At 30.0% G+C, this 18,462-nt stretch overlaps 1 protein-coding gene across 1 annotated transcript in view; it reads left to right on the top strand.

The window, feature by feature from the left end:
- Positions 1-4,068: 4,068 nt before the first annotated feature.
- Positions 4,069-18,462, top strand: part of LOC113367339 — a 148,759-nt gene continuing 134,365 nt past the window's right edge. The window contains exon 1 of the mRNA XM_026608949.1: positions 4,069-5,943. Within this exon, the coding sequence (XP_026464734.1) occupies positions 4,069-5,943 (1,875 nt within the window). The remainder of the gene's footprint in view (positions 5,944-18,462) is intronic.

Below are 18,462 nucleotides of genomic sequence, written 5' to 3' on the forward strand. Positions count from 1 at the left end.
AAAGCTATTTACTATAATATACGTATTTACTACAATATACGTTAATGACATTTACTGTAATATTTTTAGTTTTTCATAATCTCATATTAATAATATATACATATCCTGATGTTTTCACAATTTGTTTTGATATAAATAACTACTAACGCTACGTAAATTAAATATGAGACAAAGTTTATTAATATTGCATATAAAAAAGCAAATGTGGAATGACTACGACACTAATGAAAAACAGGTCATTGAGAGTTTTAATTAAAATACATGATTTTATACAGTTTCTACAATTCGGCTTAAAAAGCAATAAATCAAATACTGCTAAATATTAATTAATTGCTTTTTATATATTTTATTCATATAGTTTCTATAAATGTACAACTGTTTGATATTTGTGGTATAATTATTCGAAATCCTTTGACTGAAATTTGTAACTTCCCGTGGGGTAAGTTATAGTAATAGCAAAAAATCGAAAATAAACATTTTTATATATCTTTACGTTTTAGAGGTTTCTGAACATTTTGGCATACCTTAGAAAAAATTGATGTGTGTGTGTGTGTGCGGATACAAATTTTCGCAAAAAGTGCCGCAAACGGTAACTCAGTTTTTAAGAGAACGGAGTGTCCGATTTTAATAATTCAAATATCATTTTACTTGTGTTGACAAGATAAATAAATGATTAAATTTTTATGAAGGCAGGTCTAGCGGTTTCGGAGATCTAGTAAAAAAATGATTATTAGAAATATGCACATAAAATTATCAGATATTTTATAGAGATTTTAACAATAAGTATAAATTTTGTTTACATTCCTATGGGTTCCGTACCAATGTTTATCCGTTAGACGGCGACACGGCGCGTATGGGCTTCATTACTTTGTCTCTATGCAGTTAAAGCAGTACGATTGCTTTGAAAAAAAGTTCAGAAATTCCAAAAAAAAGAATACATTTTTTTTCAAAAAGCCTTTTTCCAAAAAAAAAAAATTTTTTTTTCGAACATTTATAGTTTCTCAAAAATTCAATTTTTTCAAAGTAAATTTTTTTCAAAAATTTTAATCTTTTTAAAAAAAAATAATTTTTGGTACGGGAAGTTCCAGCAATTTGCCTTAAGGCAAGATGCCATGCGCCCCACTAGTTTTATAAATATTTTATCTTGTACAATTATATAATTAGATATAGAATACGAAATTAAAATGTAATATTGCTGGAAATAATATTTTTTCTATAATTATCAGATCAGTGTTTTTCTGCTGCATATATTCAAAAATTAGACAAAAAAACTGTAATAATATATATTAATTATATTTAATATCTAATTGCGAATATTTTACCTGAATTTATTACTAGCCTTTGTATGAACTTCTGTAAAAACGTAGAAGAGAACAACGTTGCGTAGCCTCAGGCGGAATTTGGATCGGTGTACGGAATAAAAATGAGCTTTATAATAGAATATTAATTAAATACCTGGAAATATAATACATGGTGTAAGCTTATTGTAAATTTTTGACAGCAATCTTGTATAATTACTATATGCAAGCTACCGATAATATTCCTCTAATATGAGCCAAAAATTATATCTGCTAAATGAAAATCTTTTGTTATCTTTTATTATATGTCGCATTTATTTTATTATAATTATAAATATGATATTTTTCTAAAAGCTATGATCAACAATCATAACTACAATCATAATAGAAAAGGCGAATTCTTTTTATTGAACAATATTTTAACAGATTTTCATAGCCATTGGTGTTGCCGTTAAGAATTGAGAGAGTTTTTGGAATCATTTTACTTTTTGGGCTCGCCCGAAGGTAAGCGGTTAAGAGCGACGGGACCTGAATCAGAATCAGAATCGATACACACTTCGAGCAGCCTGTTGTCAGGCAGCAGTGACAACGATTTTCACTTGAAAATATAGATAGCAATATGTTTCCAAGTGAAAATAGCCCTCACCCGGCATTGCTGCACCAATAAAAAGTTAGCCCTATTAGATTAATTCTAATAACAAAATCATCAAATACGGATGGATTAGCCATTGGATTACCATCTAAAAAAATACGAAGTAAGGAGAAGTTTCAGCCCAACAGCTTATAGGACGTAAGGTTCTGATTGCTGTTAAAAAAAATTTACTTTTTGTCTAATCAAACTACTATTCGTAGACCTATAATAAGTTATAATGAAGAAAATGAACCTTGACATCATGTATACATAGTTCCATCAAAATCTTTACCAATTTAATTTCATTTGAAAACAATTCACCATTTTTTTTGCGAAGAAACGACCCAACTGATCACTATCAAAAACTATAATCAGCACGATTTCAAACTGATATCTTTCAAATGATTTTTTTAATTTTTTTAATACGGTTTTAGATTTTTTCCAAAAACGTGAATGAAATTGATTGGCCAAACGTTTCGCAATACTAATCAACTAAGGGTCGTCTATTAATAACGCGAAGCTTAAATGGGGGGGGGGGAAGAGTTTGATAAAAATCTATAAAATGTAAATATCACGTGTATTTATATTTTACACGAATTTAAAATCTCATTAACAGATTTTTTCTAGGTACTAAAAATACACTTGATAAATAGCTAATCAGATTTTTTTGAATAACCAACTTTATTAACAGAAAACAGTTCTGCCAAAGTAACGAGCCAAACTCAACGATGAATCATATTTGAAACTTATCAATGATTTAAATAGTCTAAAATAACTTAAATTTAAAAAAAAGTTCGAAGTTTTTCAAATTCAAAAATCACTTTATGGTTTATTTCAACATTTGATAATTTTTGCAAGCGATCGTTACCGTAATCTAATGTACGTTAATTTATAATATAAAACATTTTAGAGAAAATAATTGAAAAATACCTTTTCTAGTGTACCTTTTACCTATATTGTGCCGAAATGTTCGGAATGTCTCTTCTCGATGTTTTGGATCACCTGGAATTTTAGGATGACATTTTTTCAGTAATTTAAATTAACTTTTCAGAAACGTTTGGGGGTACTAATTGTTTGGTGGATTATGTGAAACATTTTCATTCTAAACTCATTTATTAACTTTAGAGATAATAAAGTTTTATAAAAAAATGATTTTGCCTAACTATTAAATTGTTTCCTCATCAATTCAAGTACATATATAATTTTACATAAATCAATTTATCTGTCTTTGATATGAATCAGACATATTTCGCTTCAACTGTCAATGGAAAATTAATAATTACAGAAGCAAGGTACATCAATATAAGGAGATAATTATATAATTTTTAGTGATCTTCAAATATTATTCTATTATTCTATACATATCTCAAAAAGCAGTTTGAAAAGGCATTTCATATATGTGTTTTCTTTAATACATGTGAAACGACTTTTCAGTAATCCGTGCCAAATAAAAACATTAAGTTCAATGTTCTCTTCATAGAAGCTTATTTAGTTCATTCATAAAACTTATCGCAAGTTAATTTTTTGATCGTGTTTAGTTTTTTTTATTGCCTATTTTATTTGGCATTATATATTTAACAAATATTTATATTATTTTTTTGCATAGTTATTAATTTTATTAAAATATATTAAGAGTATACAAATAAATATGATTATATTTGTTTGTTTTTTATATCTGTTGCGGTTATTTCTATTTCTAGCCTATTATTTCTAATTGTATTTTGTTTTCTCATTAATTTTGATTGTTATAACTACTTACTGATAAATAAACAATAAGTATCATATCAGAAGACTTATGATATCTATAAAGATCTTATTATGATAACTATAAGGAACACTATAGACCTCATTACATTCACATTAAATTCAAATTGTTATTGCTTATTTATTGTCACCTCAAATCTTTTGATTTTAATAAATTTATTATTAAATATAGCTCATATACTATTGCGATAATTGTCATTGATTGAAAAGTCAGTAAGGCTTAGTTATCATTATTTATGTTTCATTAGTTTTTGGACTAAATATATTTAATACCTAAGTATAATAATGTTTGCTTTTTTGTATTGCAGGTTTGTGCGCTTTTTTCGAAGATTATTGCTAAATATGTAGCAGGGGATTAAGAATAATCTTTACAACATGGCTCTGAGAATGGAATCAATACATGTGCATCATGTTGAGAGTCCTCGAAATACAATTTTAACAATCACAGATAATATCGGTTCATCAGATATTTTAGCAAGCGAAGAAACAAAGTTTATATCGAAGTGCGCCGAATTTAAGGATGACAGTTTTGCTGAATTAAAGGAGCTATGTATGTTTTCTAAATTGAATTCGGATATTAGTCGCGATGCTCCTATCGCTTATATTGACGAAGAGTTGAGTGGTAGTGAACATGGTTCGCTGGAAACAACGAGCAATGATGTCATAGCAGACTGTACGCACAAGCGCGTGGGTGTACCTCAACCAGAGAGTGCAAATATTTTGGCAAATGCGAACAACAACGATGAAGAATCCAATGATTGTTCATTGCATTCAAATGATTCAGGTGAAGAAGACACATCGTTTGCGAAAACGTCGTCCGGTGATTATCCTGTCGACGATGCAACTTACGATATTTCGACTGTTAGCAGCATGGAGAGTCCTGTGGAAAATCCGAATGCGGAAAGTTTGACTGTAACTGAAGAGGCCGCGCGTCGGTTCGAATCGATCGAATCCCCACCTCGCGGCGGCGCGTCTCCGGCGCATTCCCCGCTGATCGCACCGGAGACGACGCCGTCGCTCGCCGCCGCGGACGGTGCATGCGACGGGCTTCAGTGCCGCAGCAAGCCGACGCGAGTTGACATCACGCTGCACGCGTGTCGAGAGCACGTGTCGCGAGTACACGATCACGCTGTCATCTGTCCTGAAGAAGAACAAGGGACAGACCAGTGCAAAGACGACGCTCTCGACGACCAGAAGGCGTCTAATAGATTACCGATCAATACAACATTACGACGTCCGACACCCGGAGAATGGAGCCCCGTGCCGCCGCGGCATGGGGCTTCTGAAGAAAACGAGAGTGCGTCGTGCAGGTCAAGGCCGAAACCACCCTCAAATTCGCAACGGCAACAAGAAGAAACGATTTGTGACACAATCAAGGAACTAGAGTCTACATTAGATGCCACTGTTTATGATCCTTGGAAGAGTGCAACACGACATGAATACAGTCCTACTACTATCAGTTTTGAAAGTAGTAGCAGATTAAAACGTCTAGAAGAACGCTTGAATAGCAGGAAACAAATACCTGTGATAGGCAATGCTAGTACACAAACCGAAGATACCAGTACAAAATTACCTGACATAGAATTAATCCCTCCTCCTCCGCCTCCAAAGGAATACGCTGGTGGTGATAACTCCGAGGAAACTTTTGAAGAATCACATGTTCCCTGCGTGATAACAGCTGATCAAGTTCTGATCGGCGACGTTTATACTAATTGCGAATTTGATGCTCGCGAAATCAACAACTATGAATTGCCATTGGACGAAGATTCTTATTACGAATGTTATGATGAACTAGGGGAAGAAGAAGAGGAAGAAGTCAATCCTGAAGAAAAGCAGGGTGACAACGCGGAGTGTGAAAGTCAGCATCAGCTGAGTAGTGTAGTGAAGTGCAAGTCGGAAGCCGGCGATGCGCGGCGTGGTGACGAGATGGTGCATAATCGTGACCATGGTAACTTACGGAGTCTGCTGAAGAAGGCCGGCTCTAGTGGTAGTAGTGCTTCTAGTGTTAGCGGCAGTAGTGGTGCATCGCGCACTAAGCGCCGCGTAGTGTTCGATGAAAAACGAAATGAGTTTTTTGACGCGGATTATATTATATTGATACGTGAAGATTGTGCAGAGTGTAGATATGATGAAGACGACGAAGATGGACAGTGTTCGTGCACGTGCGGTGACCACGAACCGTTGCCACAATGCCCGGGATGTTGCGAAGACCACTGCGATTATGACGATCACTGCTCTCAAACGCCGCAGGTGAGTTTACCACCACCCTCTTAGGTCGGGCATATACATGAGAATACGTGAAAATAGCACTCAAATTAAATCTCTAAGATATATTCCTGTATTATGCGACTTCTTTGGATTACAGGAGGGATTCCGTGTGTTTTTTGCGCATTCAACTTGTATGTTATAGCCGTTTTCTTTTTAATAATCACAATTTATCACGCGCTTTATATATAGGGCGAGATATTATGTGCATGCATATACTTGTCCATACACACACTATTCATATTTATATATTTATAAATGTATGTGTGCGTGTGTTTATATCTCTGCGTAATTTCAAAATTAGTTTTATTGTTAATTAGTGTCAAAACTAATTTATCTATGTATATATATGTTCGAGACGTGAATAGGTAACCAATTTTTTCAATAAAATTATCCATATATATATATATATATATATATATATATATATATATTCGTGAAATCATTTTAAAATCTCTGTTTGTTGTTTTTAAAAGGGTAAAATTAGTGAAATTAAAAAAAAATCTCGTCAAGTAACAACGATAAACTCATATAATATATATGTGATTAGACTGCCTATTTTCATAACTGACTTGACTAACTGACTAACTAATTAATATTAATATATTTGCATTATTAGGAATTATTTTCTAAGTCCTCTCAAAGCACAGGTGCGCAAGGTACCATCACATGTGTCAACGCGGTACCGGATATTTCCGTTTGTTTCGCATTGTATTGAGAGGGGAATGAATGTTCAATAATAGATGATGAACCAGCTCAATACATCATTACTCAATTAATTCATACATACAAATAACACAGATACAGACACACATATATGTGCGTGCGTGTGTGTGTATGTGTAATTTCTACATTTTAGGATTTGTCAGGTTATTTACATAAATCTGATATATAAGGAAATGTACCTCATTTTTCTATTAGGGATGGAATTTAAGCTAGTTGTGAGTGGCGTTTTGACTTAAGGCAGGTTTCGTGAACTTCTCGTTTACGGTAATTTAGGTAAAGTTATAAGGTGTTTGTTCCGAAAATAAACCTGTTGTTTCGCTAAAAGCTAATCAATTTTCATTTATGTTTTAAACAACTTATAAGTCCAAGGCTATCTACGCGTTCACAATTATTTTTCAATTATCCTACTCATAAATCTAATTCTCTCTTAAATTCGCCTATTTCACTTATGTTCTCTAACTTCAACTTAATTAATGATGAAATAGATATTCACAACACTTCACCTAATTAAATAATCTTCATCTGCTCAAGTTAACCTTTTTATTTTCTTTTCAAATATCTTATTCTGTATAAATTATTGTTACATTCTGTATCATATATATTGTAATTTTGTATATATTTTAATTGTTATTAATTATGTAAAAATTGTATTTTTGAGTCCTCTTGGAAGAAATCTGTGGGCTATATATTTAAAAATAAATAAATAATATCCATGATTTTTATAATTGCAGCGCATAAATACGTACTTGTTGTCCTAACAGCGCAGCCCATTATTCCCAATTTTGAATAATTTATATATTTCAACCGATTTTTGTAGGTATCAACTTGTTTAGAGTGCTTGTAATGCTTGAAGTCTGTCGTCATGTAAAATTTCTCTGCAAATATGATTTTTACATTTAATTATATAGAAACGTCCCGATTTTCGACACAAACTAATAAACATTTATTCAATGTTCAATATCGTTTCAGCGTTTTTTACGCCAACGAGGACAATTTTCTACTAATTCTAAAGAAATGACTCGATCGATCGTCTTGCAAACCTAATCCAGTTTACCCCTGCTTGAGTTTTATTGAATGGCTTTTAATTTTTTGAAATCGGTTTGCTTGATTTCGAGAAAACTTTGACAAAAATCAATTTTTTTCTCATCACATCTCAAAAGTGATTTGACAGAGCATATTTTATCAAATCTTGATATTTTTTTTTAAAATAAACCACTTATCGTAGGGTCACAACTCACAATAGATACTTTAGTATGTTTTAAAGAAAATCGCCAAAAAAAGTTTCATAAAAATTGGCAAAAAATATTTTTCAACAATTAATTATGAAGACACGGCTCGCCTGAACGTTACCATAAACTAATCAGCGATTTTCAACTAATATCTTTGGAACAGTTTTTGAATTTCTACAAATCGATTAAGAATTATAGGCTGAAACGTGGACATATAATGTATATTTATAATTTGGACATTTTTGCTGTTCATAAAAAATACGCTAGTCCTTACCTCGTTACATAGAATGGCTTTTAAATTTTTGAAATTGGTTCAATCGTTTTTGACTTTAAATACGTCGACGAAAGATGGATGATCGGCGTACATACACACATAATTTTTCCAAAGGTCAAAATGGCTTCAAACTTCGAGAAAACTTAAAATTATCGGAATTTCTTCGGGAGGTATTAAGAAAACATATGTTCAAAACAACAGGCTTTCGTTTTGATATGCAGACATTGAAATCAGGCCGAGCAAACATTTTTTGCAATTAATTACAAAGAAAAAAATATCGAAAAAGATAATAAGATTTGCTTTCAAATGACCGGTCATACAAAATCTATATTTTTCAGTATTCAATGAAGAGTTAATGCTAGTTTAGGAGTTTATAAATACAAATACAAAATACTTATTTTATTTTAGAATGAAAAATATACATTTTATTCTGTTTTATCCAATTTTTTACGATTTTTTTTCTTAGAGTGTATTTTCTGCACACGCATTTTTTACGTTTTTGGCTCATTTTGTTCGCCCTATCATCTTTCTAAAACATTATCTGAAATATTTTCTTTTAGAAAATCTGTCTTATACTTGTACTTAGTTGATTTTTTTCTGAATTTTTGTTGGAACTACACGGCAAGTTAATTGGAATAGAAAATTTCTGTCTGGTACATCGTCTTCCCGTAATTTATTTATGTGAAAACAATATATTTATCCTGAATAAATACAAAATAATGTAAATTCTTAATAAATTCTCTCTAAAATTCATATTTTACCGAATGATTTCTGACTACTTTATGAATGACATCTGCACCAAACACGATGCCAATTCCAATTGAATTGACTCCCGTATTAGAGTAATTTGTTCAACATATGTGTATGTAAGTGAAAATTAGAATCTTCTTTCTAGCTTCCAAAATTGTTAATATTATTTGAGTCCTTGATTTTTAGTTTTACCCGTATTTGTAGCTGTTATATTGCTTCAATTGTACCTACCATCACAGTTTTTTTTACTAGAAGTTTAGCTATAAGTAGGGTGGTAAAAACGTTTAATTTTTTTACATCGTACTAGCGATTTTGATAATACGGTTTCATTGGTTATAAATCTTCAAAGAAATTCTCAGGTTTCTACGTATACTGGATAGTTATCAAAATTTTACACCCCATTTGTGCGATTTGCTGTGCATAATTATATTTATATCATATATTGAACAGTTACTAAAATTTTATACTATGTTTTCCTGAATATTACTGAACATGTGCTGAATAATTTTACACCTTACTTTTATTGAAAATGTATGTTTGTCGATAGTAATACGTGATCTCTTACAACAATTTTGATTGCTTTCAATGTAGTTGAACCAACCTTTGGATTCAAAACTAAACCTATCAATTTGTTGTTTGGATTCCTTCGTAAAAATCTGTCTACAAATGGACATTGAGCAAAAATGAGAAAATCCACTTTTTATACCGTAGAAGTGCAATATTTATACGCCTTGCCTTATATGCGCAGCGTGCATACAGAATTGGAAAAAATGCACATAAATTTGCAGAAGGCAGTTTTTAGCACTCTAAATTCTTCTAAATTTACATTTTCTTGTAAGTTTGATCATATTCTTAACAATTACGACAAAAAATGCCGTCCGATCATAGTCTTTCGTACTACCGGTCAAATGACCGGTCGCGGTAGGTAAGACAGTATACAATTTTTTTTCCAAAATTAAAATTTGAAAATACAAATTAACATTGAAAAATGTATCATACCTACATATTAGGAAAAGTCATAAAGTTTGATGACGATTCAATTACGTTTGATATGAAAAATACTAATCAAAAAATCAAAAACGGTCATTTGACCGGTCCCGGTAAGAATAGTGTTGAAAGATATTTATTTATTGATTACTTCAATGATTAATACATCAATTTAATCAAAATTTGTAACGAAGTGATGTCACATCGGTTCCGTGGTGTAGTGGTCGGTGTATCACATCTGCTTTACACGCAGAAGGCCGCCGGTTCGATCCCGGCCGGATCATATTTTTTCTTGCAAAATAACCGTTCTGTAAGCAGTTGTGATGATCTGGCTTACCTAACTGCGTCAGTTTATAAAAATGGCAAGCCAAAAATTTATTTGACCTTCTTTAACTGGTGAACTTTTTGTTGATGCAGCAATTTCTGGTAAAAGGCTATTTATACTTGTAAACAATTATTGGTATCTATATTTCCAAGTAAAAGCCGATGTCACTACTCTTGACATCGGATGGAGGTATGGAACCTGCGTTTTCTGAGTTTCATTGCACTAGCAACTAACCCATGGGGTAGCCTTTGCTCAAAGGTGTAAACCTAAATGAAAAGTAACTTCATTCAAACGAATATTAAACTAATTGTAAGCAAGATATTAACTTATGTCGACACGTTTTGAATATTATCGATTTTATATCATACATGATTTTGGAGCCAATTCTCGAATAAAATAGAAATATTATGTTATGGGACTATAATCATTTGAGTTGGCAGTCACAAACTCACAAAAAGCTATGTATTTTCAGGTGTTTTACACATAAAACCTAATCTCCAAAAATCACAAATGTCAATTAACATTTTTATAGGTGCCACTTTTTGAAGTTAATTTGATACATAAAGTCTAACCAAAGTTATTATTTTGTTGTTTGTATCTTTAAGAGGTTAGGTTTTGTATGAAAGGCTTGTTCGCACAGTAAATTTTTTTAAAAAATTTATATACAGTAGAACCTCGATTATCCGGACCTCGGTTATACGGATTCGCGATTATCCGAACATAATCGCGTCGGAACTTGCATATTTTACTAGTAGTTTTATATATACATTAATAATACATTCTCTTGACGTGCATATATGCAGTTTTAAAGGGTGGTGTTATTCCCTAAAGATAAAATAAATATTATCGAATCATTAAAAAAGACGAAACAGGCCGTAAGTTTATGATAGGTATGGTGTAGGTACATACACTATAAGCGATATTTTACAAAAACGATCAACAAATTATTCGTAAGCAACTTTTCTTCTTCATTGATACTTTACGTACCACCTGAATATTTTACCTCATGATTAATATTATATGTATAATGTAATCTAATTGTAAAAAAATATGTAAGTGTTAATTTTCTAATAAACATCGATTTTTGTTGATATCTATGTATGTATTTGTTATTTTTGATAAACAAAACATTATCATAATTTCATAATTTGGATTACCCGGATTTTCGATTATCCGGATGCCTATCGACAACAATTAGTCCGGATAATCGAGGTTTTACTGTATATATATATATATATATATATTATTTTCATATCTCAGATAGCCTGGTATGAGAGATTATGGAAACAGTTTTCATATTTCATATATACATTTTATTTGACTATTTCATTAATATAATAAATACGTAGCCTTTTGACAGTTCGTGATTATCAGCTCATATGGTTATAGACCTGCAGCATAATATTGCTACTTTATTCGAGAATTTGTACATTAATTTATATCTACTTAGAATATTGCCTTATTTTTCACTATTGCAACAATAAATATTTCACCTTTAGTTTTAACAATTCGTGTAGTATACTAGTATTCTATAAAGTATATATAGATTACTACTACACTAATTGAGTTTGAGTTGTTCTTGCTTTATTTAATACATTTTTATTAAACTCAGTTTAAATATTCCGTTTGGGCTGTTTTAATATCAATATAAGGAGATCTATCATATCATTAATATAAGTTTTATTTGAAAACTAAGATTTAGTTTTGCATTCTTATAGATACGATTTGACAAATAGTTTGGATTTTGACAATAAGTTCGAATGTCATGCTCAAGTTCTCAAACCGTTGCTCCAATATCTGTAAAACTGTTTAGGATCACTTGTCTCAAAATTTTCTCGTATTATCTCGTGTCATGAGGTCATAATTCATGACCTTATCACTTTTTTGCCAAACTTAAGTAAAAAAAACATCCGGATTATATGATCTCTAATTGGATATTATATTTTATTTATAATTAAATGACAAAAAAGAACTTATACTATGATGTCCGGCCTGTTTTTTTTCAATCTGTTTTACATTAATAGCTATTAATAGCAATACCTATTAATTAATTATAATTGTATTTTGGTACCACTAAAGTTTTGTACTCGTTTACCTAAAAGCATTGCAATACAAGACGGTGTAAATTAAGCGCCACTTGCGACAAACAGGGAGCATGTGTTACGTATTAAGATTTGTAATTAAAATGTTCATAAATATTTGCAAGTATGTAATTTCTAATTAACATACTCGGCATACGATAACTGCTATTAAATAAGTATTTTGTGTAAAATATGGATCAACTTTGATATAAATAAAGTATAGCTTTGATTTAAACAAATAAAAATTTGAGTAGTTATTTTAATTTGGCCTAGTACGTTAGGCAATTGTATTTTCCTAGTATGCTATTTAAATGGTATCTCCAACCACGAAGAATAAATTGGGTATATTTTTCATTTTTAGTAGTTTGTTATAATTATATAAAAAACTGATTTTCAAAGTTTCACAAGCACTATAACTTTCTTTTGGCAATGAAAATTGCTAAATTTATAAAATAATCGCATGGATATTTAACTCATGACGACACAGACGGCTATAAATACTGATATTCTACGCGCAAATATTATTATTTCTACTATATCAGTACTACAAAACATATTTTCTATATAAACTAAATAACTAAAACATTTAAACTAAATAACTAAAATTGAACGATATGTATGCCTAAACTAAAAAACGTTTTCAAGGCCTTGTCAAATTGAAATTCTAACTGTAGAGTCACATTTTATTGCTGTTCGCTAGCATTTTTCATACAAATTTATTTTACATATAAACAAACTTTGATCGCTTTGTAAATGAACGATTCATTAGATACAAATTTACAGTTTACTATATTTTGCATTGATTAAAACTTGTCTGTATATAAATATTTAACAAACTATCAAAACTTAACATAGGTTATTTAGAATTATTTGAAGTATGAACGCTTCTGCAGATTCTTTTAAAGAAGTAATCTCATCTATATGGCAGCATAGTTTATTGAATTTCTAATCTGACTCTTGATTTGTTTTTGCTGCAAATTATTGACTTTGAGTTTACTGACTCTTGAATTAAAATTTACAAAAACAATCTCAGTTTAACACTTCTGGAATTTTGATGAAGCTTTGCATGGTGATATGGTTCATTCAAAACGATTACCCTAAAATATTATAGGACTATGAAAAGTGGTTTTCTTATAAAAATTATTTAGTTTTGAAAAACATAGGTTATTTAGAGCTTATTTGAAGTATTAACACTTCTGCAGATTCTTTTAAAGAAGTAATCTCATGTATATGGTGGTATAGTTCATTGAATTTCTAATCTGACTCTTGATTTGTTCTTGCTGCAAATTATTGACTTTGAGTTTACTGACTCTTAAATTAAAGTTCACAAAAACAACCTCAGGTTTACACTTCTGGAGTTTTGATGAAGCTTCGCATGATGATTGAGTTGACAGTCAAAAAGATCTGCTCAAAATATTAGAAAAATGGTTATTCAGAGCTTATTCGAATTATCAACACTTTTACAGATTCTTTTAAAGAAGTAATCTCATCTTTATGGTGGGTGTGCATCGATTTTCTAATCTGACTCTTGACTTTCTGCTGCAATTTCTTGTTTTTTGGAACCTAAATTAAAATTTACAGAAACAACTTCAGGTTCACACTTCTGGGATTTTGATGAAGCTTTTGATGACGCATGGTGATAGCATTGATAGCAAAACAATCCCCTCAAAATAATACAAGCCTATGAAAAGTGCTTTACTTATAAAAATTAATTAGTTTTGAAAAAAATTTGAGGTTTCTCAGAGCTTATTTGAAGTAGTATGAACACTTCTGCAGATTCTTTTAAAGAAGTAATCTCATCTATATGGTGGTATAGTTCATTGAATTTTTAATCTGACTCTTGATTTGTTCTTGCTGAAAATTATTGACTTTGAGTTTACTGGCTCTTTAATTAAAATTTACACAAACAACCTCAGGTTTACACTTCTGGGGTTTTGATGAAGCTTAGCATGGTGATAGAGTTCAGTCAAAACGATTACCTTAAAATATAGGCCCATGAAAAGTGGTTTATTCATGATAGTTAATTAGTTTGAAAAAAGATTATTCAGAGCTTATTCGAATTATGGATACTTTTACAGATTCTTTTAAAGAAGTGATCTTATCTTTATGGCGGTGGTGCATCGATTTTCTAATCTGACTCTTGACTTTATGGTGCAATTTGTTGTTTACTGGCTCTTAAATTAAAATTTACAGGAACAACCTCAGGTTTAAATTTCTGGGATTTTGATGAAGCTTTGCATGGTGATAGCGCTGATAGTCAAAGCGATCCCTTTAAAATATTATAGGTTTATAAAAAGTGATTTAATTATAAAAATTAATTAGTTTCGAAAAAATATTAAAAGATTATTCAGAGCTTATTTGTTGCATGAAGATGCAGATTCTTTTAAAAAAGTAATCTCATTTATATGGTGGTGTTTAATCGATTTTCTAATCCGACTCTTGACTATTATGCTGCAATTTCTTATTTACTGGCCCTTGTACTATCGATTTGTGGCACCGGCCGTTGTAATTAAAGTGTTGGCTGCGGCGAAAGCCATTATGTAGTGAATTGAATATTACTCGCTCCTGTACGTCGTTCTCGGAGTGATAATATGGCAAAGCGCCTTCTGGCCATGATATTGTGAATTATCTGTAGAATTATCGCCCCAGGCTTCGCATGAATCACATAAGAATTTCCACAACGAACAACGACTTTATAGTCACGTAAACTGTTCCAGATTAGATATGAAGAATGTGTTATGTTCTGTAATAAATCCTGTTCTTCCACATATTAAACTGCTGCACCTTGCCATCAGAAAATGACAAGTTTTATGGATTCCTGTGCTTTATTATTATATGTTACAATATGTTAATGTAATTTTCTACATTGAATTTCGCAATGGTGCAGACAAATAAAATATTTTACTTATTATTATTGTTTAATTTGGCTATACTCACTAATATTCATTTATGTTAAAAAATCAAATTAAAGTACTTTCATATTAGAAAATCTGCTTTGAGTATAATTATTCAATTTATAATTTAGTGTTTACATAAAACTGTATGAAATGGATTAATTTTGCACAATTCATATTTTTCTCCAGTACTGAAAACAGACATTATTTCAATATTTTGAAACCGGAACTCATACTTGCTTTTAAATATTTTCAATTACATTCATTTGGTTTATACTTTTAATATGAAGTCATGAACTGAAAATGTTATATGATTTTCTCAATTTATGTTTGTGAAACCTATTAAGAAATCTATTTTAGAAATTTTTAAGACTCAACAGATATATCTCAAGGTGTGTTTTAAAATTGTGTATATCAAAATAACAAAAAACATTTTGAGACAAAAATATGTTTTGACATTCGCGTAAGCTTAAATAATCATGATATGGTGAAAAATAAATTAAACAAAATTTGATAACATAATCACTTTATTAATTAAATAAAAAATTCTAAGGCTGTTATCGTGTTCATATAATATTTATATAGAGTATATAAATATTTGCGTGTTGAGTTTTCTTATAGTTAACATTATAATGTTTTGTTAACATTAAAAAGGTATGAAATATTTTCAGAAAAACACATCAAATTAGGAGGAATCTATGAGAACGATTTTATTTTCCAAACGTTTCGACATAATTCAATTTCGGTGGTACTACAATTTGAACCGAAAATTAAACAAAAATATTAGAATATTTAGCTATAAGATGGCTAAAGATTTATTTGTTTTGTAAATTATATTGTTAATTTCAAGTTAGATACTACAGTTTTTTATATAACCTCTATAGAAGTTAGTTATAGCTGGGTAAAAAGGATCAACCGAATCTTTGGTGTAAATAATAAAAAAAATAGTGAATATAATAGTGAATTAAGTTAAAATAAGCAATTTTACAAAAATTAAATAAATAGTTATTCCAACTCTGCTGATAAATATTTTTGACGAAATACCAGATCAAGGTTATAAAAAATATACCCATGAAATTTATAGTTGAATAATGTAATTATTATTACGTAAAATTCGTATAGAATTAAAAATAATACATTACATCTGGCCGTCCAATTTACCAATTTTACCATTTTACTTTTTCTATGAGTTAAAAAGAACCAGGAAAAAAATAATATACTTTTACAATTATGAATTCGCTGGAAGTTTTATTGCACATTGTCAGGTAGTTGTTTGTTTGATATATATTATTTGTTGTGAAATAATTGGTTTGGTTTTCACTATTATGTAAAGTTAAATTGGACTTTTATTCCCCGCCCTACCCTGATATTAAGATAATTTACTGACTCTATCAATGTTTAATTTACTGACTCTATCAATGATTCTAATAAATCTTGTATTTCATATTTTCTTTAAAAAATACTACACATAAGTATTTGAGAATGTTTGACAGAATATAAGGTCAAAGCAATATTAATATTATGAAAAATATTTCGAAAAGTAAGTGTATGCAACTTATTAAATTTCTATATTAGAAAAAACTTTACTTGGAATTATATAAGAAGGAACTACATTTTTTACATTTATATTTATTAACAGTCCGTAAGATATCTCACAGTAGTGGTTAAAAAATCTGAAATGAAAATTTTTGCGTATTTTTACGTTTTAGAGGTTTCTGAACATTTTGGAATACCTTAGAAAAGTGCATGTTTTTGATGTGAACGAGAGACAATTTTTAGTCGACGATATCAGATGAATCGATTTGAATGCTTCAGAATGTAATCAATTCCTTTTGATGGGGAGACTTGCTGATTAGTCTTTGGCCAAGATCGGTCCAGCGGTTTTGGAGATACGGAGCAAATATTGTAGAATATGAATTTTGGTATTCCATTTCATTTGAATTTTTGTTGAAGCTCTTAATTAACAGAAAAAGCAGAGTATGATTTATTGTTAAAATAAAGTAATATGTAAAAAAATTTTTATTAGCAACTTATATTCATATGAAGATAAAATAAATAAAATAAACAAAAAAATAAATATAAATTATAAAGTATGCACAAATGATGCACGTATATCAATATTGTTATATTAATATGGCTTCAAACATTTATATATAAAGGTCACAAATTAAAACTGAAATTATACATCGCGGAAAATGAATTTTGCGTGTTACACGATTTTATTACCACGAAAATAATAACTGCCTATAATTTGAAAAATTTCAAAACAAACAAATAATAGAGAATGAGAATAATTAATAACAATAATAAAATTACTCAGTACATGATTCGCTAATATCAATAACAGCACATATTCTGATCTATTATACCAATTTCAATAAACATGAGAGCAATAATAAATATTTATTGGCAATTGTTTCCGACATTAACTATTGTGTGAATTTTGATCACGTGACTGTTACAGCATTGTCAACTTGTTGCATGTTTGTAAACCAACGCGGAAGACAATCATCACTTTTTTATATTTTCGAGAGTTATAAAATGACATACGATATCCTCATATTGTCTAGAGTAGAGTAATTGAGTATTATTTACAATTCCGTCACAAATATAAAAGCGATGCGATCCAGAATCAACATTGAATTTTACATTGATCTGCGAAACAGATGTTCGTAATATTTTACGTAATCTGTTGAGATCATTTAGATTCATGTATTACTATTGTTAATTAACAGTTTTATTAACTTATCTTTAAAATGTGTTTATAATTGAAGTTTCATTTTACATTGAAACCTAAATTGTTTTTTCCTGTTAATTTGAAGAAGAAAGATATTTTTAACAATTTAGCAGTACAGCAGTAATTACATTAGTTTGTGTACTCATATTTATAGATATCACGTGCATAATAATTGCCTTATACAAACGTAAATTTATAAGAATTTGTCTTACACAAAGCAATAGTTTTAAGTAAAGGTTTTGATCCGTCATGCTATTATTAAATGGAATTTTATCTCAAAAGCTATGATATCAAAAATATAATTAATATGTTTACTTAAATAATGTTGTAAGTATAGAGTAAATCCGGCACGTTTGATACATTGATGTATGCAAACAAACTTCTTTTTACATTTTATGTAATGTATGTACACGCATGGCAAACATATTTCATTTAGATTTAAAGAAGTCACGAATGTCTTATTGTTTTCTCTACTTTTGCCGTTCAGTATAAACTTTGTTT

The sequence above is a fragment of the Ctenocephalides felis genome, unplaced genomic scaffold, assembly GCF_003426905.1.
Source record: "Ctenocephalides felis isolate EL2017-DRISC unplaced genomic scaffold, ASM342690v1 CF-g0.4_SCAFFOLD_01170, whole genome shotgun sequence".
Taxonomy (NCBI): domain Eukaryota; kingdom Metazoa; phylum Arthropoda; class Insecta; order Siphonaptera; family Pulicidae; genus Ctenocephalides; species Ctenocephalides felis.